Genomic DNA, 26,749 nt, shown 5'->3' with positions numbered 1-26,749 from the left:
GCAGCAGGATTCTTTCTAAAACTTGAAAGAACACAGTTTTAAGAACGTAAAGCCCGGCTAACAGAAGGTACAGTGTGGTATCAAAGGTGGAGGAGGTGGCAGCAAGGAGTGTTAGAAACCCCTTAATGGCAGTGGCAAAACAAAGAGGAGCTGAGGTGAAAATGGAGGAGCGGGAGTCTCCCATGGGGCTCTCACCTGGCCCAGGGTTGGCTGAGCATGGGTAAGTGGAAAAGAGAGCCACCATCTATTCACTGGATGAAAAATCTTCAAAAGAGAGAAAATAGCTCAGTTTATATATGTGCATTACTGCTCATGGAGCATAGTCACGTGCCCTGCTCCATTTGAGCCTCATGACAGTTCCAAGTCACCCCTGTTTTCCAGCTGGAAACTGAGGCAAAGAGTGGTAAAGTGACTTGCCCCTGGTCTCACAGCTGAACACAGGAATATGGGCCTAAGTTAAAGTCTCTGGACTCTTGTCCGTCACCACTTCCACTAGGTCAAGTAGTTTAGGTGAACTTCCTGAAGATTATTCATGTTGATTCTCTCAGCAGGCAAAACAAATATCAAAGGAGTGCTTGCCCAGCCTTCTGATTTTTTTGGAAATCAGGTAGAACAAATAAAGGAGAAAGATTATTGAGACTATCCCCAGAACTTGGACTAGGGGAGAGGCTGTCGAGGTGGGGTTGGGACCTCCTGAAGTGAGGCTGTGTTAAATATTAAAAGGGGTGAAGTTGTCAACAGTTAGCTCCCTGAAGCGGGGCAGTAGTATAAGACTTAGGGACCCAGATGCCACCTAGGAACCCAGAATCCTGACCTGGGTAACACCTAAGCCATCCACATGTGCCCATCTACCTGGGTACCCTTTTTGACACAGCCAAATGCCACTTTATGGGTTGCATTCTCCAGTTTGTAGATTGTAGTTTTTAAGGTAGAGAAGGGGTTGGCCAAGTGGTGAGCCCACGGTGTCTTGGGAGGTACGCTTCTAGAATCAGAAACCAGCGTTGAGAAGAGGCAAAAGGCTAAGTGGCTACTTGTTGTTGGGAGGCTTTAGCCCCTGGGAGGCATTTCCTCTTAATAATGGTCAGTGATGCTTTGATTCCTGTTGCACATGGCAGACTGCAGGGAAGGGCACATTCTGAAAGCTTTCCGTGTGTCTTCTCTTGGCAGCACCTGTTCCGAGAGCCTGAGAAGAGGCCCCCCACCGTGGTGTCCAATACATTCACCGCCCTCATCCTTTCGCCCTTGCTCCTGCTCTTTGCTCTGGTGAGTCGCCATAATTAGCATGGGCAGCGTGTGTCTGGCGCCAGACTCGGCAGATGTAGCCATTCCAAAGGAGGCTTTGTGCTCTGGCCTCAGCACAGCTCCAGAGGGGTCCAGCAGCTGTGACCTGAACTGATGGTCAAAAAATTTTAGAATAACCAAATTCCCCACTATGGGGGAGTGGCCAAATAAATTGATCCATTAATAAGGGGGCATGAGAAAGTTCCTGATAGCCACTGAAAGTGAAGTGTATGGACTGTGGTGCTGCATAGTAGGGTTCAGATGCGATCAAGTGTGGAAAAAGCAAGGCCTAGTGCTGATAGCTATGAAGAATAGAGAACAGAGGCCGCACACTCCAGCTCTATTTAGAGCATAAAACTGGAAGCAGCCTATGGTTCTCATGAAAGCAAGTGTTAATTAGTAAGCCCATCCGACAGAGTAGCACACTCTCGGGAACAGAGGGGTAGATTTAAACCCATAGGACAAGACGGCCAAATGGATTACTGAGTGTGTAAGACAGAGGATAGGATAGCATGTTTATGTGATGCTTTGTGGAAATTTTTAAAAAATATGTATTAACTTTGGTCACCTGAGGAGAGGACATTTTGGAGAATACAAAAGAAGGAAACTTTTACATTTTATACTCTATTGTATTGTTTGCATATATATTTTTCTCTCTCTCTTTTTTGGGGGGATTGAACCCAGTCCTTATGCATGTGAGGCAAGCAGTCTACCAACTGAGCTATGTCCCCAGCCCCTGTATATTTTTTAACTAATTAATTGGTTTCTCTTTTGTTTCTCTTTTAAAATCATAAATGTAGATATATATCCTCAGGGTTCAGAGAATTTTGAGGAAAAAAACTCATTAGATCTTACTTTTTGGAAAGTTTCCTGTGTTCCTATTTGTTGATTTTAACAAAAGAATTTTTGATTTATCTAAATCTAGAAGCATGCCACAAGCTTCCAGAAACCAGACCTGAGGTGTGAGCCACTGTTCTTGTATCTGAGCATCAGGATTTCAGAAGGCATAGAACCCGTGCCTGCGGCCGCCAGCTGTCAGGGAGTTCATCCCTCCAGTTCTTACAGAACTTGGTGGAAGCGTCAGTTACTTTATCATAACTGCGTCTTCTGACTTGCCAGCTTTATGGTTCTACCTGTTTTAAAACAGAATGGTTTACTGGCTTTAAAAATGATGTACAGGGTTGAGTTACTCAAGCACAGTTGCGAGCAGGTGCTGCGACGCCTTTCTACCAAAAAAGGGAACATTTTTTCCTGAGGGTTTATAACAGGGTGGTTGTCACTTAGAAATATTCCCTTTTTCCAGTTTGCATGAACTTTTAAGCCCTGAGGACTATTCATTGGATGAGCATTGGCATGGCATGTGTAGCCTTTCTTTCAAGTTCTAATATCTTTTTAATTTATTTCTCCACATCCTTCAGTGGATCCGGATTGGTGCCAATATCTCCAACTTCACTTTTGCTCCTAGCACAATTATCTTTCACCTGGGACATGCTGGTAAGTGCTCCAGGCTGCTAATTCCATTTAACCTCCTCTGACATTTTGCCTGCCCACACAAAAGCCCTGTTAAGTAGACCCACAACCTATTAACTATAATGACTTAATAGCATAACATTTCCCTCTTCCTCCTGGCCTTTTAAGACAGTTAATATGATGATAAACCTGTTTGGCTCATCAGCTTAGAACAGCTGTCATTATATTGGGCTTCATTGTACTAGGAGGCTGTTGGCAGGCCATTTACCCTCATTTAATAGCCCTGTTCATTTCCAGAGATTACTCACTTATCGTATCTTTACACCGAGCCATCTTCCTGGATGAAGAGCATTAATGCAGTTTCCAAAGGTTATCTTTCCCCACCGCATCGATCTTTACATTTGCTGGCGGCTCTGTCTGGACAGTAATAGAAAACAGTCCCTTCTGTAGTCAGACATGCTGTCCTGTATTGTTCTCTTGAGAACTTGGGACCTAAATAGCCTGAACATAATGAGACAGTAAATTCACAAATCAGTTAAGTATTTCCGAGTCTTTGACACTATTGGATCAGTGTTCCCTTGCATCTCACTGAGACTTCAATATTTTTTAATTCCTTTGCCTCTTTTGGGAGTCATCATCTCTACATCCATAATATATGGCTTCTGGAGGGGTCCATGAACGAATCCCTTGAAATTCAGGCAAATGTGTGTCTATATTTTTCTGGGAAAGAGAGTCCATAACTTTGATCAGATTCTCACAGTGGCATGACCTCAGAAATGGCCAAGAATCCTTGCTGTAGTTATCTGTCATGCTTCTGGGCAAAATTGACAGAATGACCTTTCTCTCCAGCTTAGCTACTGCATTTGAATGATAGCCCTCCTGGGTCAGTCTGAGAACAAAACCTGCATATAAATTTGTTGAGAGACATGATTTTTCTTACTAGTATGCTTTTTGTGCATATTTCCTTGTTTGATTTTCATTGCAACCCTGGTGGGAGTGATTGGGGCAGAAATTATGATCCCATTTGACAGGTGAGAGAATTTGGAAACAGAAATTAAGAGACTGGTGAGGGCGGAGCCTGGACCAGAACCCAGGGCTCTGAGTGTTTTTTGTCCCTTCCTAGTCACAGTAGCAAATCATCCTTAATGTTCTTTTGTTTTTGTTTTTAGAGATGGGGGTCTCAGCCTGTGTTCTCCAGGCTGCTCTTGAATTCCTGGCTCAGGGGATCCTCCTACCTCAGCCTTCCAAGTGCTGGGATTTCTGGCACATTCTACCACGTTCAGCTTCCTTAACATGTATTTAATAAGAAGGAAATAACTCATTTGTTTATATCCTGCATACTTCCATTAAGAATTCAAAAAATAAAGGCAGTGGCTCATGCCTGTAATCCCAGCTACTTGGGAGGCTGAGGTGGGAGGATCATAAGTTCAAGTTCAGCCTGGGCAACTTAGTGAGACCCTGCCTCAAAATAAAATTTAAAAAGAAAACAAAACAATGGTAGCGTGCTTGCCTAGCATGAGCAAGGCCCTAGATTTGATCCGCTGTACTGCATAGTACCGGGGATCGAAGCCAGGGGTACTTTGCCATTGAGCTACATCCCCAGCCCTTTTCATTTTTTATTCTCAGCCAAGGTCTCTCTGAATTGCCAAGACTGAACTTGTGATCGTTTTCCCTCAGCCTCCCAAGTATCTGGGACTATAGGTGTGCAGCACCAGACCCAGCTTAAAGAAAAGAATTTTAAAAACTAAGTTTTTTTTTTTTTTTTTTTGTACTGGGGATTGAACCAAAGGCGCTTTACCATGAGCCACATCCCCAGCCCTTTTTATTTTTTATTTTGAGATAGGGTCTTGCTAAGTTGCCAAGGGCTTCGCTAAGTTGCTGAGGCTGACTTTGAACTTGCAGTCCTCCTGCCTGTGTATCCCAAGTTGCTGGGATTATAGGTGTGTATCACCGTGCCAGGCAATGGTAAAGTTTTAAGGGAAACAAAACCCGTGTTAAAGAACAGAAATAGATGTGAGCAGGACTATGGATTAAAATAAAATAGTCGAAGACTGACTTTTGGTTCTGAATTTCTTGGTAGCCAGGGCTGAGGAAGTTATCTACTTTCTGGCATTAAATAAAAGGGATGAAACAAACTAAAACTAATCTGGAAATACAGTCCGTTTCCTGACCCAGCAGTCCACTGCTTCCAAGTCCCTTCCACCCAGAGCACCATCAGCTTTCATTAACTGGGCCTTTTGACTCCTCTGCAGCTATGCTGGGGCTCATGTATGTCTATTGGACTCAGCTCAACATGTTCCAGACCCTGAAGTACCTGGCCATCCTGGGCAGCGTGACGTTTCTGGCTGGCAATCGGATGTTGGCCCAGCAGGCAGTCAAGAGGTAAGGCCAGGGCTGGGCTGGGGCCCCGGGGTAGGCTTAGACATATTGGTTAGTCCTGCCAGGCCAAATCGAGACCAAGGATATGTGGCAACAAATTCATTTCCTTAAGGGCAATTCTGACTGTTTAATCCAGCTCAATACAGAAGCCATAGAATGTTTTAAGTCAGTAAAGGGCCTTTAATGATCAGCCATAGATCTATTAAAAGCATAATTATTTATATCACTACTCATTGGAATGAGAGAGGAAAGTAATTGCTATATGTAGGTTAAAATGGGCTAGAATATGTGATAAACGGTTGTTTTCTGTCTGGCTGTGTAAAAATCCTCCTCTCTGGTAATAGGATTCTGCCCTTCCCCTCCCTCACACCCCTAAGGTGACACCTGGAGTCTAGCCTGTGGGTGAGGTCTGTGTTCTTCCCACAGAAGCTGCACAGGTTTTGCAGGGGGCTCCCAGCAGGGAGCATCCACCCAGGAGCCCACACACTACCCAAGAACCAGACAGGCCAAGAGTCAGACCTTGACGTGATGGCAGCTTGCTGGCAGCTCGACTTTCAGAACAGAATTGGAGGCAAATTTAAATGTCACATAGGTGTTTCTCATTGATTTGGCTTTATTAGAACCTGGGTGATTTCAATCACGCAAAGGCCAATAGGAAAAGGTCAAAATTGCTTTCACCTTTGGAAGAAATCATTTTCAGACATGCCCTGCTTTCTCCTCTCCGAGACTTCTGCTAGCAGAATGGAACTCAATATCATGCCCTCCAACACTGCTGCCAATTAGGTTGGTCAGAGCTGGGAGAGGTTTTCTCAAGGAGACCATTAGTGGGTGAGAGAAGCAAAGGTCTCCTCTCTCCCCAGTTTCCACTGTGAACTTTTTGAGGGCCTCACTCTGGAGAGTGGTGCAGGCATGCTCTTTGGCTTCCCCAGAGTAATCCAGGTCCCCCAGAGCTCTATTTGGCACCAGCGGTGGTGGCTTGTTCCTTTTTTGATCCCTTCACAGCCTTTACTTGATGGCTATGCAGTGCAGCTAGAAAGAGCCCGGGACTCCGAAGTTTTCCCAGAGCAGAGCCTGTTCCCTTGCAGCAACCAGTCTGGGCCCCCAGGGAGCCAGCTGTGCTCTGCTAATTTTTCTTTTCTGGAATTTGCTCACAGGACAGAACAGGGGAGAGCAGGGGAGAAACCACTTGACTTAGATGCTGCTTACCAGTTCCTAATCTGAAATCCTAAAGTTGTGTGCATTTTCTGGGGGGAGAGACCATGGTTTTTAACAGAATCCCAAGAGGATCAGTAACTCCTCACACTCAAACACACACACACACACACACACACACACACACACACGCACGCATCCTGTAAGTCCTGAAGAATCAGTGGCCTTAATGGAAGCTCTGGTTGGGTGTTTGCCATTTCCTGCTTCAGCTTATTTCTCCTCTCACTGTCCTTTCTTGATTCTCAAACCCTCTTTCCTTTGGCAGGATCGCTGCAGAGCAGAGCAGTAGATTGGCAAAATATAGGACACTACGGTAAAGATGAAGGGTGGACGCATCCCAGGACTAGGGTCCCTTTCCCATCTTGCCTTCCTCATGCATGTCAGTTATTTGATTGAGTTTTTGGCCCATTCATTCCTCCCTTCCCCTCCCTATGCCAAAGCCAATTCCGAGGCCATTTTATAATCTGCTGGAAGAGGTTATGGCTGGACCAGGGCAGAAGCTGCCTGAGGAAGCCCAGCTGGAGCAACTTTGGCCTGGCTCTGACTGCAAGAGATGCCATCCTTCCTTGTGTCCCAAAGGGTATTGATTTATATGTAACAGCCTCTCTGTGTTCATAGCAGAGCAGGATTGAAGATAAAACAAGTCCAACCTTGGACATTTTAAAAGGGACCCCATCCAAGACGCTTAAATTTATTAAATGGTGGTCCCATGGCAAATCCTGGCACACCTTGTCACTGTTTCTAGGCCTTTCCATAACCCTAATCTCTAGTTGGGCCAAACAGTGTGGTTTGGTGAGGCTGAATTATGCAGGATCAAGGGCACAGATGAAAGCCAGCAGCAGAGTCCCAGTTCTTAGCGTGCAGGGTGCGGTTCAGGGCCGCTCCCTATGTGACTGACAGTGCTAATGCTCTCCAGGGGTTGGTCCTGGGGTGAGTACGGCAGGGAGGCAAGGTGTAGGGAAGGAAGGACAGAGAGTGCCTGCAGCTTCATAGATCTAGATAGAGGTGGACAAGAGGTTTCCGTGAGGGGCCAGAACCCTTATCTCTGGCACTGTTGTGTGAAAACAGCCATAGACCATGTAAACAAGTGGATGTGGTTGTATCTCAATAAAAACTATTTACCAAAACTGGTGCTGGGCTGGATTTGGTCTGCATGACATAGTTGGCTGATCCCTGCTCTAGACCAAGAAAGGGTAGGGAGGTATTTGGATTTATGAGTCATGTCCCCTCTTATCCCTTGCCTTGGAAATGGCTTTCTATGCAAAAGCAACTAAGCCATCTAATTTTTTATCCTCTGAAAATAGTAGAGATCAACAAAAGCATAGGATTTAGAGCCCTTTCACTGATGTGTGAACATCGGCTGGGTCACCTAGTCCCCAACGTAAAAAAAAAACTGCATTTATTTTGGCTTTTTTTCCCCAAGTTTAACTGAGGTGTAATTTACATAGAGTAAAATTCACTTGTGTGTGTGGGTATAATTCTATGACTCTTAAAAAGCATATATGGTTATACAGCTACCATCTCAATCAAGACAGAGACTTTCCCACACTTTTAGAAGTTTCTGTTGGCCCCTTTTGTAGGCAGCCCCCTCACCCTACCAGTATCCCCTGGCCTTACTTATTTGGTTGTGTCCTAAATTATACTTGTTCTGTCTGCCGTTTGCTTTCAGAACTAGTCCTTCCTGCTCTATGCTGAGTTCTTTAATTCTTTACCCTGAATTGATATTTCTCCCTTGATTTTCAGATTGTCCACTTCTACCTGCTATTCCCATATCATATAGCTTGAGGGAGAAGAAAGTCATTTGATCATTTGAATATTTGGGACTTTCTGAGGTTGGGACCTAGTGTTTAGGTTTAGCCCCTGGTACCTGAAGACTTGTAGTTGATCTGAAGACAGACACTGATATGAGCGACCATAACAGAGGGCATTCTTCTTAGTCAAGATTGAGGCTAGTGGGCCACTACCCTTCTTCTGTTCTTATTTCTCACTCATGCTGTCCCTTCTGCAGAAACTTTTTAAGCACACACATTTTAATGTACCTGGTATCTCTAAACATTGTTAAAGAGTTAGGAGCACACAGTCTTGCCCCCAAGATTAGCTTCATGCCTATGTGTGCCCCTGGGAACTGTTTTGGTAATTGACCTGGACCCTCCATTCTGCAAGACTATGATATCACTGTATGTAGTCCTCACCACAGGGCCTAGTCGCCGCTAAGGATGGTGGGTGTGTCAGCGCCCCACCCCCTTCACTGGAGCCTGCCTCAACCAATTGGTTTCTTACTGCTCTCAGCGCCAGGTAACAGATCTGTCTAGATGATCCTTTTTGCTTCTGTGTTTCCCCATTGTTGAGTCCAGGGAAAACCAAAGGGAAAGAGGGAATAAAGACATAGAGAGGTTTTTATCCCATCTTAAAATGTTTCTGAGTAACTCTCATTTTTGAGAATTACTCTGTGTTTAGATGCTGGGTCTGACTCTAGGTAAGAACACGGCCACGTGGCAGGAATGTGGTGCAGGATACTGTCCTCCAAGCTGCAGAAGGGCCACATGTTGGTTGGCAGATGTGGAATCTGGGAGATTGACAATAAACATTCTTTAAACCCTCTGCTCTGTTTTGCTAGTTGGAACTTGCACTTTTTGGCCTTGTACTGTGAGAGGTGTGCCTGGAATTACCTCATCTCCTGTATTTTCACATAAACTTTCTTAGTTCTAAAGTTTGTTTCATTGTTTCTGAGTTATCATCAGCTTCAGTTATGAATTAGCTGCCTCACATTTCTTTTGTGAGATGAGATGGGGCATAACTGAATAAAACCAATGATTATTCCCTTATAAATGGGACCTTGTGGTGGGAGAGTGCCTTGGTCTCTGTTGTTACCAGTTAGGAGCTGTAACAGTGAGTCAGAAACTTCAGTAATTTTGTGTTTTCTCTTCATTTTTCTTTCAGAACAGCACATTAGTTCCAGAAAAAGGATGGAAATTTTGAAAACTGAAGTGAATGTCAAGAGAAGGAGTCAAGAACAATTCACAATGTGAAAAAAGGAATTTAAGAAAAAATAACTTTATTTAAAAAGAAAACAGTTGCGATGTGGTTGTACTGTTGCTTGTTGTTTTTCAGTTTCCCCCCCCACGGAGCAGACGCCTTGAGTCCAGACTGCCTGTTTCTGACATGATGCCCTAGCAAGGCGCTCTGAGTGCCCTTAGTTACCCACCCAGGGACTGCATTGGAAAGTTGAAATCTGTGATCAATTTGTTTTGGAATAAAAAGGATGATAACAGGAGCAAAGGCCTGACTGAGAGCTCTCTAGTACATTTGGAATGTGTGACATAAGGACTTGGTTGAGACTGGGTTCTTGGCCATAGGCAGGGTGCTTCTTCCCCTTTCCCAAAAGGACGGAAGTTGCGGGAGTAGCCGCCTTCCGTCTGCTTCTCCAGCAGTGAGCCTGCAGGGAGCCCCACTGGTCTGAGACTCCTCTTGGTCCACAACTAGGACCTGCTCGAGGCTCTTGCCTTGAAAGTTTGGTGTCAGTCCCCCGTGAGGGTGTCAGCTGTCTCAGTTCATTCCTGCTGCTGTGATGATATGCCACAAACTGGGTGATTTATAAATAATAGAAATTTATTTCCTATGGTTCTGGGGCCTGGGAAATCCAAGTTCAAGGCACCAGCAGATTTGGCATCTAGTGAGAGCCTGCTCCTTGTAGATGGTGCTGTCTTAGTGTCTTCACATGGCAGAAAGGGACAAATGTTTTGTCCTCATGTGGCAGAAGGGGCAGAAAGATAAAAAATGAGCTAGCCAGTTCCCTCAGCCGGTACTCATCCATTGGTGAGGTCTTGGCCCTCCTGCTTTAGTCACCTCTTGAGGGCCCCGTGTGTGTGTGTGTGTGTGTGTGTGTGTGTACACACGTGTGCGTGTGCATGCGCTTATGTGTGTGTTTTACTGGGGATTGAACCCAGGGGTGTTTTGCCACTGAGTTACGATCCCAGTCCCTTTTTTGAATTTTATTTTGAGACAGGGTCTCCTAAATTGCCCAAGTTGGCCTTGAACTTATCCTTCTGTCTCAAGCTCCTGACTCTGGGATTACAGGTGTGCATCACCATGACTGGCCCATTTAGTTAACTTTCAGGATGCAGGTAATCCTCACAGAGTTTACTGAATTCAGGGTGCAAAAGTTATGTCATTTTAATTAGATTGCTTTCCAATCTAGCTGGACTTTACTCCAGTAAGGAATTTGGGATCTTTTACTGGAAACAGGGAAAGGAAATTCTAGAACTCTGGGCTAGTCCCAAAAAGGGTCCTATGGATGGGAAGACAAAATATGGGCAATTGCAGGGCAGTCCCTGAGGTGGGAAGCAGGCCTCACCTCTCCCCAAAATTGCATGCTAGTGGCCCGTAGATATGTTTTATTTGACCTATAGTGTTTAAGTAGTTGAATCAGTTGCTGACATTTGAAAATGAGATTTATATAAAAAAAGTCTGGGTTTGGGTTTTGGAATCTGGATCCTCTGTTGTTTTCATGCTATTTTCTGAGTGCTGTTAGGCAGGATCCCAATAAGCAGTTTGTGCTGGGTCCACATTCCCTCATTCTCCAGCTTGATTTTCCTGAGGGGCCTGGAGTCTTGGAGTCACAGGAGTCTCCCCATGCCCTTCCCCCCTCCGCCTTGAAGAAGAAAATTAGAGCCCCATTAGTGAAGGGCTGCATTACTGACTAGCTGCCCTTCCCTTTGGATGGGTCTACACTCACCTGATTGTTATGGTCCCTCCCCTCAGTTCTTTGTGCTATTCCACTTGCCAATTTTGGTTGTGGTGGTTGTTGTACTAAGGTTTGAACCCAGGGGCATTCTACCACTGAACTACATCCCCATCTAGTTTGTTTTGTTTTTTGGAACCAAGGATTGAACCCACGGGCCCTTTACCACTGAGCCACATCCCCAGCTCTTTTTATTTTTTATTTTGAGATAGGGCTTCTTTAAGTTTCCTAGGGCCTCACAAAATTCCTGCGGCCAGCCATAAACTTGAGATCCTTCTGCCTCAGCCTCTTGAGTCACTGGAATTACAGGCGTGTGCCACTTTTCCTGTCATCTTTGTTCCTTTGATAATTGCCTTTGGGACCCCTGTTTTAATTTTTGTTACTCATCCCATTCTGAGGGGAAAGGGCGATGTTGGTCTTCCGTTGCTCTTAGATGGCTCCTGGAGTCCCTACTTCTGCATACTGGGACCTCTGCAAGTCTGAGTGGTGAGGTAGGTGAGAGGCAGCAGCATGTGGGATGATAGCAGGGCAGCCTGCTCAGCTTCTCCATTGCGAGACCTGGACAGGCCTGGAGACAGACTGGGTAAGGCCCGATAGGGAGGTGGAGGTGGTAGAAGGGCCTCCAAGTAGAAGTGTGAAACCTGCTGAGTGTCCTTACTGGGAACAAAGGGCGGCCTGTGACTGAAGGGAAGAGGGCAGTAACAGCCTCCTGGAGAAGGGGCTGGCAAGGCTAAGGAGCACCAGTGCTGCTGGTTCAGGCTGGCCACACTTGTCCTGTGCCATGCTGTCGCTGTGCTCAGTGAGCAAGGCGGATTCCATCCAGGCTTTTGGTCCACTGCAGCCTAAAGGGGACAGGTGGGGAAAGGAGAGACTACAAATGTGACAAGGTCTTCCAAAGACCTTGGCAAATGAAGGGTGAGCAACTGCTCATCACGGAGTCCCACCAACTTGAAGATGCTGTGATTCTTTTTGCATTTTCTGAGGGGCCTGGAGTCGCAGGAGTCTCCTGGTGCCCTCCTCCCCTCCGCCTCCCTCCAGAGTCCCCAGCTCTTTGGCCTCCTAGTTGTGTGACTTGAGACCGGATTCTGACCTCTCTGGGAAACTGGCAGTGAAGCCAGCCCCGTCTTCCTCCAGAGGGCTGTTGCAGGGAGCCTCTTTGTGAACTCCCAGTTAATACACACATAAAGGATCATCATTAAAAGTGACAAGTCCCCCATTGATTAAAGCATTTCTTTAGGGGAAAAAAATAGCACTGGGTCTTAAGCGGGACCCCCACGGGAATGAGGAGGGAGCTCCGGCACCTCCGTGGGGAGAGGTTAAGTCTTCAAAGCTCCCATTAGTGGTTTTTCCCTCTCTAATTGTATTCACCTCGACCACAAGTAGCAGCAGGTCCCAGCGGTCATTATTTCATTTGAAAAACTAATTGAAAGTTAAGAGAGTCCCAGGTTTTTGCTTTTGTGGAACAGGCCAGGGAAAGATATGAGCAGGTGGGCCTGGGAGGAGAGGGGTCCTGGGCTGGCCGTCACTCTCCCATTCAGCTAGTCTCGGCCTTTGTTCTCCTTGGCAGGTTCCAGGCCTGCCGCCTCTCTTGGTTGAAGTAGACCGCCTGCCCTCATTGGCCAGCCTCCTCCTCCAGAGGGGACTTTTGTTTCCCATTGTTCTTATTGTCTGCTCAGACGAGCTGACCTCCTGAGTGGCCCCCTGCCGAGCATTTCCCACGCTTCACATTCTTTCCCAGGGACAGCAGGTGGTCTGAACCCTGTGCTCTGCTCTCTGTGTTCTGGTGCTGGGAGACAGGCGACCTGGCTGCCAGCCCCTCAGGACTTGGGTCAAACCCTTCCCTTCCCTAGTGACCAGGTCCTAGGCTGGCAAACGAAGGGTGAGCGACTGCTCATCACTGAGTCCCATCAACTTGAAGATGCTGTGATTCTTTTTGCACTTGTAATCAAGACACATCCCATCATCCAGAATTCACAGTTATTGGTTTTTAAAGGTTTGATTTACTTGCAGTAAGATGCTTAAATCTTAAACTCAATGAATTTTTATATTTAACACTGGGATAACTGCTACCCAAATCAAAATATGGCCACCTCCCCAGCCCTCTTTTGTATTTCATTTAGAGACAGGGTCTCACTGAGTTGCTTAGCGCCTCGATGATGCTGAGGCTGGCTTTGAAGTGGTCCTCCTGTCTCAGCCTCCTGAGCCACTGAGATTATAAGTATGCGCCACCACGCCCAGAAAAATATAGAACATTTTTTATCACACTAGAAAAAACACAGATTTTGAGGGCAAGTGATGTGTGCAGATATGTGGCCCAGAGGAAATGGTTCATCAGTAGAAAAAGCTGGGTAACCACTAACATGGGGACCTCTGGTTAGTTAGTGGCTTCAGTATGAGCATCTTTGGTAGTTATACTTCTTAAAAAATCATCTCTGCTAGAGATGGCAATAAGCCACATAGGTGATGGTACATATTGTAATACCACAACAAAAAAATAAAAATGAGGGGCAGGTAGTAGAGCTCAGTGGGAGAGCACTTGCTTAGCATGTATGAGACCCTAGGTTTATTCTCAGTGCTGCCAAGATAAATAACACCAGGCAAACTAATTTTAATATATTTTATTTGACTCAACACATCCAAAATATTATTTTAATATGTGATCAATGTAAAAATATTAAGATATTTGCACTATTCTTCCAGACTGTCTTTGAAATCCTGTGTTTATTTTACACTTAAAGCACGTCTCAGTTTGTTAGCAATATTTCTTTTTTAAATATTTTTATTAGTTGTTGATGAAATTAATTTTATTTTACTTATTTATTTGTAGGTGGTACTGAGAATCTAACCCAGTGTCTCACATATGCTAGGCAAGCACTCTACCACTGAGCCACAGCCCCAGCCCTGGTAGCAACATTTCAAGGGTTCGATGGCCACATGTGTATAATGGCCACTGTGTTGGAAAGCCAGGATTCCCAGCTCTGCTTCCTCTTCTCCCATTTTCTCTTGAACCCACTCAAATAAGACTTTGACCTCCACTCCTGAGCCATAGTCCCAGTCCCCTCCCTTCTTCTTGTCTTCAGTTGGTCTCTGATGAGAGTGACTTTAAACATCAGTCAGATTATATTCTTCTGCTTAACTCCATGAGGACTTCCATGTCACCAAGGGTGAGATCCAAGTCCCCACAATGACCATATTAAACAAAATGTTTGGGAGGCCATTGTGTAGGGCTGCACTAGGCTCCAACAGATCAGACCAAACCAGAACAGTAATCAAACAACTTTTCAGTTGGGTGGTTTTCCAAAACTCAGGAGATTCACAGTAAGCAATCTAAGGGGCCTGGTCAACTTGAGCTGGCATAAGGAAGTCCCCTCTGCTTCAACCCTATAAAGAAAGTATCTCTGAAACGACCAGCATGCTTTTTGTTCCATTTTTGTTTTTTCAGCCCATTTGCCCTACAATGCCACTGCTACCCAGTTCATTGGATGTCCTTGCAGGATGCCGGGCAATCCATGAATCACTGTGAGGAATCAACTTTGGAGCTCTACAACTCGATTTGGTAACATTGTGTCTTGAACCCCTCCACAGGTTCCCATGAGCTGCCTCCCACTCCCTCAGCCTCCCTTCCTCTCACCCACACCTTGGCTCTGCTCTAGCCAGGCACACTGACCTTGATATTCCTCCTTCCATGATCTTGTCTCAGCGCCTTTGTGAGGACTTTTCACCCTACCTAGATATTCACAAAGCCAACCACCCCCACTCCTCTGGGTCTTGACTCAAATGTCAAACCATCAGTGAGGCCTTCACATGTACACAGTGGAGGTAAACTAACACCCTCCAACACTCCCATCCCATTCAAAGCTTGTCCTTTGTACATACCATTGGGTGTTTACTTGTTTTTGTTACCCTCCCCCATTAGAATAACGGTCTGTGAGATCAGGGACTTTGCTCATTAGTGTTTCCTCAATCCCTAGAAGAGGACCACAGTGTATGCATAAATATTTATTTTTTATTTTTTGGTACTGGAGGTTGAACTCAGGGTCACTTTACCACTGACCTAAATCCCCAGCCCTTTTTATTTTGAGACAGAGCCTTACTAAATTGCTTAGGGCCTCACTGAGTTGCTAAGGCTGGCCTTGAACTTGTGATCTGCCTGTCTCAGCCTCTGCAGTTGCTGGGATTACAGATACACACCATCATGCATGGCTTATAAATATTTGTTGAATGAATAAAAGGATGAGCCAGTCACCAGTGGATGAAGGGTAACTTGACACAGGGCAGAGACCTATGGCTGAGAGCCTGGTTCTGGGCCAGGCAGCCTGGGTTTGCATCCCTTCTCTCTCACTTGCCAGAGGAGACCATGTGCAGTTTGGTTAACCTTTCAGCACCTCAGTTCCTTGTCTAAGAATCACAGTACTTGCCAGCTTGCTGAGAGGCTGTGTGAGGAGGAGAGGTTCTGTGGTTCTGTTCATGAAGCTGCTCAGCAGGCCCTCTATGTTTGGTAAATGTTAGATTTTTCTTTTCTTTATATATATAATTTTTTTTCAGTTGTCAATGAATTTTTTTTAAAGAGAGAGTGAGAGAGGAGAGAGAGAGAGAGAGAGAGAGAGAGAGAGAGAGAGAGAGAATTTTTAATATTTATTTTTTACTTCTCGGCAGACACAACATCTTTGTTGGTATGTGGTGCTGAGGATCGAACCCGGGTCGCACACATGCCAGGCGAGCACGCTACCGCTTGAGCCACATCCCCAGCCCTCAATGAATTTTTATTTTATTTATTTATATGCTGTGCTCAGAATCAAACCCAGTGCCTCACACATGCTAGGCAAATGCTTTACCACTGAGTCACAAACCCAACCCAGGTTTTTCTTTTCTTTCGTTCTTTCTTTTCTTCTTCTTCTTCTTCTTCTTTTTTTTTTTTTTTTTTTTTTTTTTTTTAATGGTACTAGGGCTTGAGCCCAGGGCCACACACATGCTAGGCAAGCACTCTACCATTGAACTACATCCCCAGCCTTAGCTATTTTTTTTTTATTATACCTTGTAAGGCCACTTTGGGAAATATAACTCTATAAGACCTAAAAAATAAAAAAAAAATAGGCTGTAGATAAGATTGAAATGCAGAACAGTATGGGGGAATTTTATTGTATTTACAAAGGAAAAAGTAGGTCAGAAGTGAAATAGGATTAACTGGATCCAGTTGTGTTTGGGCTCCAGGTGGTCCGAGCCCCAGCTGAGGTCTTCATCCTTGGGAATTCCCACTGCAGAAAGAAACAGAAGGCTCAGTCTGGAGACTGCAGGAAGGGCAAGTTAGGGTGGGACACCTGGAACCAGGGGATGGGCCTCCTGGCCAGGAGCTGGCCTCTCGCTTCACGAAACAGCACAGGGCAGCCACAGGGCAGAGGGGAGGATGCTCATGCCTGTCAGCAGAGCAGACCCCATTCTCAGCTTCTGCCCTGCCAACTGGCTCTCAAGGAGACCCTGGACTGGTCACTCCTCCTTGAAGAAGTCACTTCAAATCCCCAGACAGAGTCAGCTTCACCCAACCAGACATGTACCACATCCCTACTTCTCTTTCCATTGATCACAAGTTCAATAATCCACTGTGCAGCTCTTAGGTAAGTCCTGCCACCTCAGTGTGCTATGAATGCCAGGAGGCTGCCTCTGTCCTGACCATTGTGGGTCCCCAGCCTGGAACATGGCACATAGTAGTCCTGGATGGCCCTTGGAGGGTACCTAACCCTGAACCTCGGCTGTGAGGACACAGGTGTGGGGGGCACAAGTTGTGCCTGTCCAATGGTGATACTCTGAACTGTAACCCTCTAGGCACTCGTTCTATTTTCTCAGGCAGACTTAGTGACAACATGAAATTGGTAGCAGCTGAACTGCAAGGGAACAATGGCTGGAGTGGCCTCCAGGCCCTTCCAAAGAGCTCTGTGAAGCCTCTGGCTTTTAACCTGCAGAACAAAGCCCCAGCTCTTAGGATAGGCCCTCCTTGGGGCCACTCCTGCTTAGGGCTGTCTAGAGAGAGACAGAAGGTAAATGATTACTGAGTGGCCGCAGAGCATCCTTCTGAGAGACAGTGTTTTTAGAATCCTAGCCTTGGGACTTTAGGGCAGCGCTAACCTGCTCCTTTCTTGGAGGAAGAAATCAGGAAGCCCCCCTTGCTGTGGGCAGGGAGTTGGTCTTTAGCCCCTAGGTCTGCCTGTGGTCCATTCAAAATCGGGTTCTGGGGGCCGGGTGTGGTGGCACACACTTATAATCCCAGTTACTCAGGAGATGGAGGCAACCCAGCAGCTTAGTGGGACCCTCAGCATCTCAAAATAAAAGTTTAAAGATGCCAGGATAGAGCATCCCTGGATTCGATCCCTAGTATCATAAAAATAAATGAATAAATAAAATAAAATCAGGCTCTAAAATACAGCAGTTATTCTCCAAACACACACACACACACACACACACACACACACACACACAAACAAACAAAAAAAACTACAGTTTGTGTAGAGACATTCCAGGGGGGACAGCAAATCCAGGCTTGCCAGTCCCTGACTTGAGGCCAGCTGTAGCCTCTTCTTTGCCTCACTTTTCCTCTTCTGTAAAATGGGAAAACTCATTCCTGATCTTCCCTGACTCCCAGTGTGAATGTGAGGGTCAGTGAGGTGGGACATAACTGTTGTGACCATCTCTCCCACTAACGACAGTGCACTTGTACAAGCTGGTCTACCACTGGGCGTGAGAAGGCTGGCCTGCCTTTGGCTTTATAGTTTTGTGAACTTGGCCGAGCATACCTCTCAGATTGCCTACGTGGGAATCACCTGGGACATTTGTTGAAACTCAGATTTCTGGAATCTGGCCCAAAACCATTCAGTGAGTGACATTTTAGGGCACAGACATTGAATTTGGCCTCTTGATATACATGGGACATACAGCAGTAGATAACATTCAATCTCTGTCACCTGTCACGCATTTCCTCTCCTTCATCTATTCTATTTTTTTTTTTTTTAGAGATAGGGGACTATGCTGTCCACATTTGTCTCAGACTCACAGGTTCAAGGGATCCTCCCATCTCAGCATCCCAAACAGCTGGGACTGCAGTCCTTCTGTTCTTGATGTGTATAAAAGGAAAAGAAGGGGCTTGTCCTGTTTGCTGGGCAGAGAGACTCTCGCCTTTGGAGAGAATGGGGAAGGAGCCTCTGAGGTCCCTAGACCATACACACACATCCCTACCTGTGCTTCTGGAGCAGGGCCACCAGAATGCTCTCCAGTGCTGTCTGCTTTTGGTCTGCCCACATGCTGTCCACCTGGCGGCCGAGCCGAACCCTTGCTCCTTGCTCCTGGTTCCTCTCTCTCTCTCTTTGTGGTTAGAGAAGGAGAAACAGTTGGGGTTGGTGTTGGGTAGGGATGTGGACACACAGGTGAGCATCCCTATGACTAATTCAATATCTGATGTGGATTCTTCCACACAACTGAGTCAGATTCATCAACATTCGGGGCGGCACTATGTACAGAATGAAAAGTGCACCATGGAAACGCACATAGCCCGAAAATCCCTCCCAGATTACTAACTCATCTGGCAGACAGCAATGGCAGACACCATGCTAACCAAGTGATCAAATTTACCATCCACCAATAATCCATGAATAATGGATACTGGTACTGGTTACTAAGAAGGACACACTAACATCTGTGTGAGCGTCTAACCTGAATCTAATGATGAGGCTGCCTCTGCTGGTTCACTGTGAGGGTCTATCTAGAGCATTGGCTTCTACCAAGAATGTCAATGCGGGTGGGGCGAGAGGCTGGGGCTCAGCGGTAGAGCACTCGCCTAGCACATGTGAGGCTCTGGGTTCAATCCTCAGCACCACATAAAAATAAATAAAATAAAGGTATTGTGTCCAGCTACAACTAAAAAAATAAATATTTTAAAAAAAGAGAATGTCAATCCATGAAAGTCTTTGGAACTCTTCCAGATTAAGAGAAATTAATGAGACCTGACGACCAAATGAAACCTATGTTCCTGGACACAATCCTAGATCAGAAGAAGAAATAATTATAATGGACATCTGGGGATAACCGATGAAATATGAATATGGGTTCTAAGTGATGATGATTCTGCGATTGTGTAAGGGTATGTCCTGTTGGTAGGTTTGTTAGCACGTGCAGATGTGCTCAAGGGTTAGAGTCATGATGACTGCACTGTGCTCTCAAATGGTTCAGCAAAAATGATATTCAAAAGAATAATAATAAGCGCGTGTACGTGTTTGTATGAATCTATACCTAGCTATGGACATAGAGGAGGCAAATGTAGTAAAATGTTAGGAATTGCTGAATGCAGGGAAGAGTAGATGGAAGTCTGTACTATTGCTGCTACTTTTTTTTTTGTAAGTTTGAGATTTTTCAAAACAAAAAGTACAACAAATACACAGGATGTGGAATCGGGCTGTTTGGATCTCAGCTCTGCCACTGTTTGGTTCTGTGTCTTTTAGAGGTCATTAGTGGATCTGTACAGAGGGGCTGAGAGTCCCTACTTTGTTGAGTTGTTCCAATGATCAGAGAAGAAACTAAGAATAGTGACTAGCACTGCCAAGGGCTTTCTGTGTGCCTGGTAGAGTGCTGGCGTCCATGTTCTGTGCAGGCTTGTTTCTGACACAGCCATGATCAAACGGTAACTGCCATCAGCACTTACTGATGGAGCCTCGCAAAGGAAAAAGCACACGATGGGTGTAGAGGCAATTTGAAGCTTGACGCTGGGGCCCCTCTGCTGTGCAGAGTCCAGCAATGACAGATGCTAAGTCAGGGAGGAGACCAAACTAGGTCCCTGGCCTCCTGCATCAGGCCTTCCAAACCCTGATACACAGCTGTGTGGGAAAATTTTTCTGCTTACCCCTGCTGCCTGCTCATGATGTCCTGCAGCAGCTTGCGGGCAGACAGCTGGCCCAGAACCTTCCGGTAACTGTTGGTGAAGATGGCATCTGCATACCGCCGCATCCTATGTGAAGGAGTCGGAGGTTGGTGTGGGGGCAGGAGAGTGGACGATGGGAGCCAGACTCGCCACGCCTCTGCAAGTTCCTCTGTTGCCCCCTGTCTTTGTCATTCTCAGTGACTTACCCTGGCTGAATGACCTCTGGGACTCAGTGTCTGGTCCCCTCCCTGAGATGTGCAGGGATGGCTCAGAGGTACAGGGATCCAGGGGCTGCTTACCTGAGGGGCAGAGAGGGAGACGGGGAGCAGTGGGAGCCGATGCTGAGGGTAAGGATCACAAAGAAGAACACCCAGAGTGGCATCCTTGTCCCCCAGGGAGGCACCTGCAAAAGAGCAAGAGGGGATGGTCAGGGGCGGCAGCAGCCGTGGCCATGGGGATGCCCTTGGCCTACTGGATTTGGCTCCATAGTAAGTCTCCATCCTCATCCTTTGGAAGCCGTAGGAAAAAGAACCCAGTTGCTGGAAGCCAGGCAGACCCGGGTTCAAGTTCTGCCTCTGCCAGCTCTGATTTCTCCGTGTGGCAAATGGGCATGATAAAGTTACCCTGGCCATCTCATCAGGGAGAACAGAAAAACCAGAGAGAGTGCTGAAGTCACAGCCTGCTGTTCGGGGACAAGAAGCAGAACTCATCCTCACCAGGGAAAGTAGAGAAGAGAGTGCCTTCCCTTAGTGCCACTATTCAGCATAGCCGTGACAGCAGCTAGCAGGGTGAGAGCTCAGCTCTGAGACAGACATTTGAGTTCAAACCCTGGCTCAAATGTCACTTAGATGTGTGTCCCAGGATGAGTGACTTTACCTGTCTGGGCCTCAGTTCCCCCCACCCTAAATAGGAGACGATAAGTGTCACCTATATGGGGTCCTTGTGAGGATCAGGTGAGTTGAGGCACCTAAGAGAGTAGCTTGGCACATAAGGAACTCTCTAGAAACTTTTGCTGCGTCACCTAATATGGACCCACTTGGAGGGTAAGCTCAACCTGTTTCCTTCATTGTGGAGTTGGAGGGAAGGGAGTAAACTTGTAAACCTCTCTCAGACGCTCAGGTTTCACAGAAGGAACTTTAGTCCTGAAAGGATCTGAGAGCCCCAGTAAGCCAGTGTGGCAGAACTCTGTGGTCTCCACTCACCCAGGGATGCCTGGGCTCTGAAGGAACACCCATGGAGACTGCCCCTTGTGGCCCGAGACCCCTGCCCCTCCAGAGCCAGAGGAAGCAGCCCCTTCAGGCATCGTGGTCAGACCCTCCTTGAGAGGCACCCCTCCTCCCCAGGGAGTCCTCCAGTTCCTCCAGGGGATCACTCGCTGTCAGTGAATGACAGGGAACTCGCTACCTCCAGTCTGGCTCTTTTCTGGGCTGTTCTTATCATGAGGATGTTTTTCTCATTGTGTCAAACCTAAATCCCCCTCGCCTCCTAATACAGCTGCGTGCCGAATAACAGTGTTTTGGCCAAACAGCCCACATATATAATGGTGGTCCCATAAGATTGCACTGCCCAGTGACGGAACCGTCACCATCTTGGTTTGTGTAAACACAGCCTATCACGTTTGCACCTTAATGAAATTGCCCCATGGTGCGTTTCTCAGAACATATCCCTGCCACTGATTCATGACTGCTTGTTAAACATTTTTTTTTTTAAATTTAATTTTTAGTTGTAGTTGGACACAATACCTTTATTTTATTTATTTTTATGTGGTGCTGAGGATCGAACCCAGGGTCTTGAATGTTCTAGGTGAGCACTCTACCACTGAGCCACAACCCCAGCCCCTTGTTAAACATTTCCTCTACGATAAGGACTGGAACTAGAGAAGAGAACCTGGTATCTGCCCCAGGGCTGCGTCTTTCATATCTGCCTGCTGTGCCACCCAGAGATTCCACACCTGCACCCTGTGCTGAGCCCTGTGAATACACTTGCACTTGACTCTCTGCTCCTCGGCCCAAGGGCCTGCAGCCTTCTGTCCTCCTCACACCCCATCACACCTGACCTGGGCCGCCTCTCAAGACGTGGAATTTTCTTTTCTTTTTTTAAATTTATTTTTTAGTTATAGGTGGACACAATATCTTTATTTTATTTTTATGTGGTGCTGAGGATCGAACCCAGTGCCTCACGCACGGTAGGTAAGTGCTCTACCTGTGAATCATAATCCCAGCCCAAGAGGTGGAATTTTCTAAGCAAGAAGATCCTTGGAGACAAGGAGCCCCCCTTGACAAAAACCACTGAGTTTTCTGCCCCCGGAACAGCCTGGTTTTCTTGCTTTTTTTTTTTTTTTTTTCTGTTCATCTTTTAAAGCTTTGGGCTGATCACCATCTTTCCTGCTCAGACTCCTTCCCCAGTAAACCCTAGGCCCCTGCTTTTGGCTAATTTCTCCCCTGCCTCCTAGCCCAGGGCTGGCACATATGATCCCCAGCCCCCCTCCCCCCTGTCCTGCGCAGCCACCCCCACTGGCCCTGGAGTAGGTATTGCCACCCTCATTTTACAGCGGAAGAAACGAGCCCAGAGAGGAGAAGGGCCTTTTTCCATGGTCCTCCATCAAAATTAGCTTTGGAGTGGGCACTACAGAATGGGCCCCCTAATTCCCAGGCCAGCAGACTTCCTCCTGCTCCTTGAGGCAGCTTCTCCCGTACAATACCCTATTCACAGCGCTCCCTATTCAGGGCGCTTCAGATTCATCACCTGCACATGGGAAAGGGTCTGAAGAAATGGAAATCTTTTACTCTTTGTCATTGGGCCTCTGAGGAAGTCAAAAGGGGATCAAACAGGGACACCTGCTTGATTGGCACCTCCCTCTGCATACCCAGTGGTTTCACAGAGTTGAAAATAACCTCCTGAGAGACTCTGGGGAGCCAGTTATAGAAAGCAAGGAACACCCCATTTGTTCAAAACAAGACTGAGGACCCACACATTCTGGTCTAACAAGAAGCTCAACATTTTCCATAAACCACGCCCCCCCGCCACAGGGGGCCTTCAGACACCCAGCCACCCCGGGCTGTGCAAACCTAGTCCTAATCCATGGGCTCGCCAAATTCCACTGCACAGAGTTAGGAACCACAAGAATTATCTAGCCTCTGGTAAAATATAAAATAGCTGTTGACAGACACACCCCACAGCACAATCTAATGAGATAAAATTCACTGAATGAAGCCAGCAACCACACTGACAGCAAATGGATGCCCAAGGGCATTCTAGAGTTTGAACCCTTTCCTTCTTCATTCCAGTAGCTTTCTGCAGTGCTAATTCTGTGACTCATTATATCTGAGATCCTCTGAATTCAGGTGCTTGATCCTCACCAGTTACCATCTTTTCCCAACCTTCCTGCTATGAATGCCAGGAGGATTCTGCAGATACCTTTAGCTCACAGCAGACATCTGGTCACAAACACCCAAATTAGCAAGGCTACTTTTGAAAACCTAGAGAATTTTTTTCTTTTTTACCTTTTTAAAATATCTGATTTGGAATTGAGAACCCCAAAGCATTGATCTCCTGACCCTGTTTATAAGCCATGCCACCAACAGTGTTCCAAGTTAAAAAATAAAATAAAATCTAAATTTGTTTTTGCAGTGCTGGGAATGGAACCCAGGGTCTTGCACAAGCTAGGCAAGTGCTCTACCACTGAGCTGCACCCCCAAATCTAAGCTTTTAATGAGAAAACATCTTGAGCCATCATTCAAAACAATGATGCCCACCATCTTCTAGAAAGGATTTAAGGCAGCCTTTGGTGAAAAACAAACAAAAAACAAAGAAACAAACGAAAAACACACTTCAGGATCATTCAAGCCAGGCTCAAGGGACAGGCGTGGGATAATGGAAGGCTCCAAGGGCAGATAATTGTGTCTAAAAATTAGAGAAAGGAGCATGCCTGCTATTGAACAAGAGAGGAAAACGTTATCAATTTCCAGGCAATTGTGCTGAATTGGTTTCCAGCGATCAATGGATGGTATTGATTTGCACAGCCACTTGGCTCCTCTCTGATCCATGGCAGAGCCCCCAGCGTTGACAGGAATCCATCCAGTGTACCGCTTGCCCCAGCATCTGCCCCACGGCATTGAGACCTCCCTCGCCTCCCACAGGCTTCTGCAACTTCTCCATGGGGCAAGGTGCCACACATCCAGGCCAGTCCAGATGGTGCCAACCATGGAAAGCATGTTCCAGAACCCCTATTGAGGGGTCATTTCTTCATTTCCCCCAGACTGGGACCCAAATGTACTCACCCGTCCTCGGCGATGATGGCGATGGCCCTCATTGACTCGGTGTCTCTTAGTTGGTAACAATGTCAACTTTTCTTGCCCACATCCCGCCCAGCCCCCAGGGCCACCCGCTCTCACCTTCCAGGTGGCAGGTCTCCCTCTGCTACGAGTTGCTGTTCCAGTTCCACCGACCTCGGGCTGTGTGTCCGCTCCGAGGCTGGGTGGCGCTCCATCATTTATTTATACATTCATTTTCCTGAGCGTTGTCAGCGTCAGAGAATCAATTACCCACAAGTCAACCCGAGCACCATTTTTAGCATCACATCCACAACCCCACCAGGGGGACGAAGTGTTGCCCCTTGTAAATTAGGACTTAGAGCAAACTTGCCCTTTATCTCTGAGGGGGTGAGCAGAGTATGAAGTTGTCATGTTTTTCTGAGACAAACAGAGAGCACGATACCGCTACTCTAATAATTGTGGGACTGGTGACAGTGAGACTCCAAGGGTTCATTTATTCTCCGAGATAAATGTGCCTTTGGAAAAGTTCAGTGTCTGTTTTGTCCACGGGCAACTTTATTTCACTTTTGGGTTACACAACATTACCAATAAGTGTTTGTCGCCCTTAGTGAGGAAAATCGCTTGCTACCTCCCTTGTCGTCCAATTATCAGAATTTTCCTCTATTTGATTTGCACCTGCAGCCATCGCAGGCCCATTTCCGCAGCCCGCCCAGGGAGCAGCCGCCGTCACATGTCAAGGCGGCGGAACATGCAGTTGCCTCCAAGAAGTGTGAAGAGAGAGGAAGGAGATGAAAGACCCGGGAGAGTTGTTATGTTCCAGATTTTTCTAGCCTAAAACTAAGGAATCCTCAAGAATGGCATAAAAGTACACGAGGCAGAGGCTCTGGTTCCCCATGCAGCTCTGGTGGAGGCGTGGAAAGAGCTATGAGCCTGAGTCCAGAGGCCTTCCACCTCTCCAGTGCCTGTCAGTCATGACCTCTGTGACCCTCTGCAAGTTCCTTCTACCCCCAGGCCTCAGGTCTACACTTGGAAACTCAGAATTGGCATAGAACAGCAACTTCCACACTTGAAAAGAAAGATTCCTTTTTTTTGGAAGTCTATATAATCATAGTATATAAAGCAGATTTTTTAAAATGGAGCTTGCTGGGAGAGGAGGTCCCAGCTACTCAGGAAGTTGAGGCCAAGAGTTCAAGGCCAGCTTGGGCTGTGTTCTGAGACCCCCCCAAATGGAAAAAATAAGTGGGGCTTCTCTGGTTAAAGAGGGAGCAATGGAGACCCCTTTGGCCTGTACGAAGCCAGTAGTTTCTGAAGACCTTCTAAGCAAAGATACATGGTGATCTTGCTTCTTAGCCTGAACTGAGTCATAGAGCAAAATGGTGTGTTCCCCACAGAAACAAGGACTAAGGGGAATGTCACCCTGCTGGCCTGGACACGGTGGGCAAGACAGGCCAAATCCCCAACAATTAATGGGACAATGGCTTTAGAATAAACATCACTAAAAACGAAACAAAACAGAGTGGGGTGACGACAGGTCAAGGCAGGAGATGAAGTGGCTGAAACCCCAGGGCACTGGGCTCTGTAAAGAGGTGTGGGGTTATGGCACCGAATGCACCCGGGGCCCTGCAGAGCGGGCATCAAGGACATATGCTGGGCCAGAGGGTAGCTGGGACTCTTGAGAAGCCATGAGGTTTAGAATCAGCCCCAGTGGAAGCTCCTAGCCAGGCTTTGTTGACCTGGTGCCTGACCTCAGCTTCCTCCTCTCTAGAATGGGAGTAACAGGCGGCTGTGGGGCAAGCCTTATTTTGACAATGTCCCCAAACAGGAGTGGCACAGAGTAAGCCTCACAAAATGACACTCACCATTGCTGTTCTTATTGCAATAAACGAGGCAACAGGGGGACAGCAGGTTACACTGCCTGTCAGAGTCACAGAGCTGGTGAGTGGCCAGGGCTCCAAGTCTGACTTCCAAGTTCAGTGTCCCACACCAAGCTAAGGTTCTCCTAAGGATGTTCCTTGGCCTCTCAGTTCTTTTTAACACCTTTGAAAACAACACATACATTTTATTGATGTATAATTTGCATGTCATGAAGCTCACTTTTTTTTTTAGTATTGGAGATTGAACCCAGGGCTGCTCTATCTATCACTGAGCTACATCCCCAGCCCTTTTCATTTTTAATAATTTTGAGACAGAGCCTTGATAAATTGCCTAGGCTGGTCTTGAACTTGTGATCCTTCTGCCTTGGCCTCCTGAGTAGATGGGATTATAAGTGTGTGCCACTGAGCCCAGCTCATAAAGCTTTTTTTTTTTTTTTTTTTTGAGGAGGGGGGGTTGTTTTTGTTTTTTGTTTTTTGTTTTTTCACAGTGCTGGGCACTCAACACAGGTCCCTGTGCAGATTAGGCGAGCCCTCTAACACTGAGCCACACTCTCAGTGCTAGCTCACTTGTTTTAAGTCTACAGTTCCATGGGTTCTCATGAATGTATGCAGTTGTCCA

The 26,749-nt window shown here is 46.6% G+C and overlaps 2 protein-coding genes across 4 annotated transcripts in view; one reads left to right on the top strand and one right to left on the bottom strand.

Annotated features, from left to right (window-relative positions):
- Nucleotides 1–9,621, top strand: part of RPN2 (ribophorin II) — a 59,908-nt gene extending 50,287 nt beyond the window's left edge. For 2 of the 3 annotated variants that reach the window (XM_081291011.1, XM_081291010.1), the window contains exons 14-18: nucleotides 1,168–1,263; nucleotides 2,700–2,775; nucleotides 5,004–5,133; nucleotides 6,608–6,655; nucleotides 9,283–9,621. In XM_081291011.1, coding sequence (XP_081147137.1) covers nucleotides 1,168–1,263; nucleotides 2,700–2,775; nucleotides 5,004–5,133; nucleotides 6,608–6,655; nucleotides 9,283–9,295 — 363 coding nt within the window. In that variant the 3' untranslated portion in view covers nucleotides 9,296–9,621. The remainder of the gene's footprint in view (nucleotides 1–1,167; nucleotides 1,264–2,699; nucleotides 2,776–5,003; nucleotides 5,134–6,607; nucleotides 6,656–9,282) is intronic. The other variant, XM_081291012.1, reaches the window with a different exon arrangement.
- Nucleotides 9,622–18,303: 8,682 nt separating this feature from the next.
- On the bottom strand, nucleotides 18,304–20,364 carry GHRH (growth hormone releasing hormone; the record flags this gene model as incomplete). Its single annotated transcript, XM_081293338.1, has 3 exons — nucleotides 18,304–18,427; nucleotides 19,965–20,069; nucleotides 20,282–20,364. 3 exons carry the CDS (start codon nucleotides 20,362–20,364, stop codon nucleotides 18,304–18,306), a joined length of 312 nt encoding a protein of 103 aa, XP_081149464.1.
- Between the last annotated feature and the right edge of the window lie 6,385 nt (nucleotides 20,365–26,749).

This window comes from Spermophilus citellus, assembly GCF_964194105.1.
Source record: "Spermophilus citellus genome assembly, chromosome: 4".
NCBI classification, from domain to species: Eukaryota; Metazoa; Chordata; class Mammalia; order Rodentia; family Sciuridae; genus Spermophilus; species Spermophilus citellus.
This window is presented reverse-complemented; position numbering and strand designations above follow the sequence as displayed.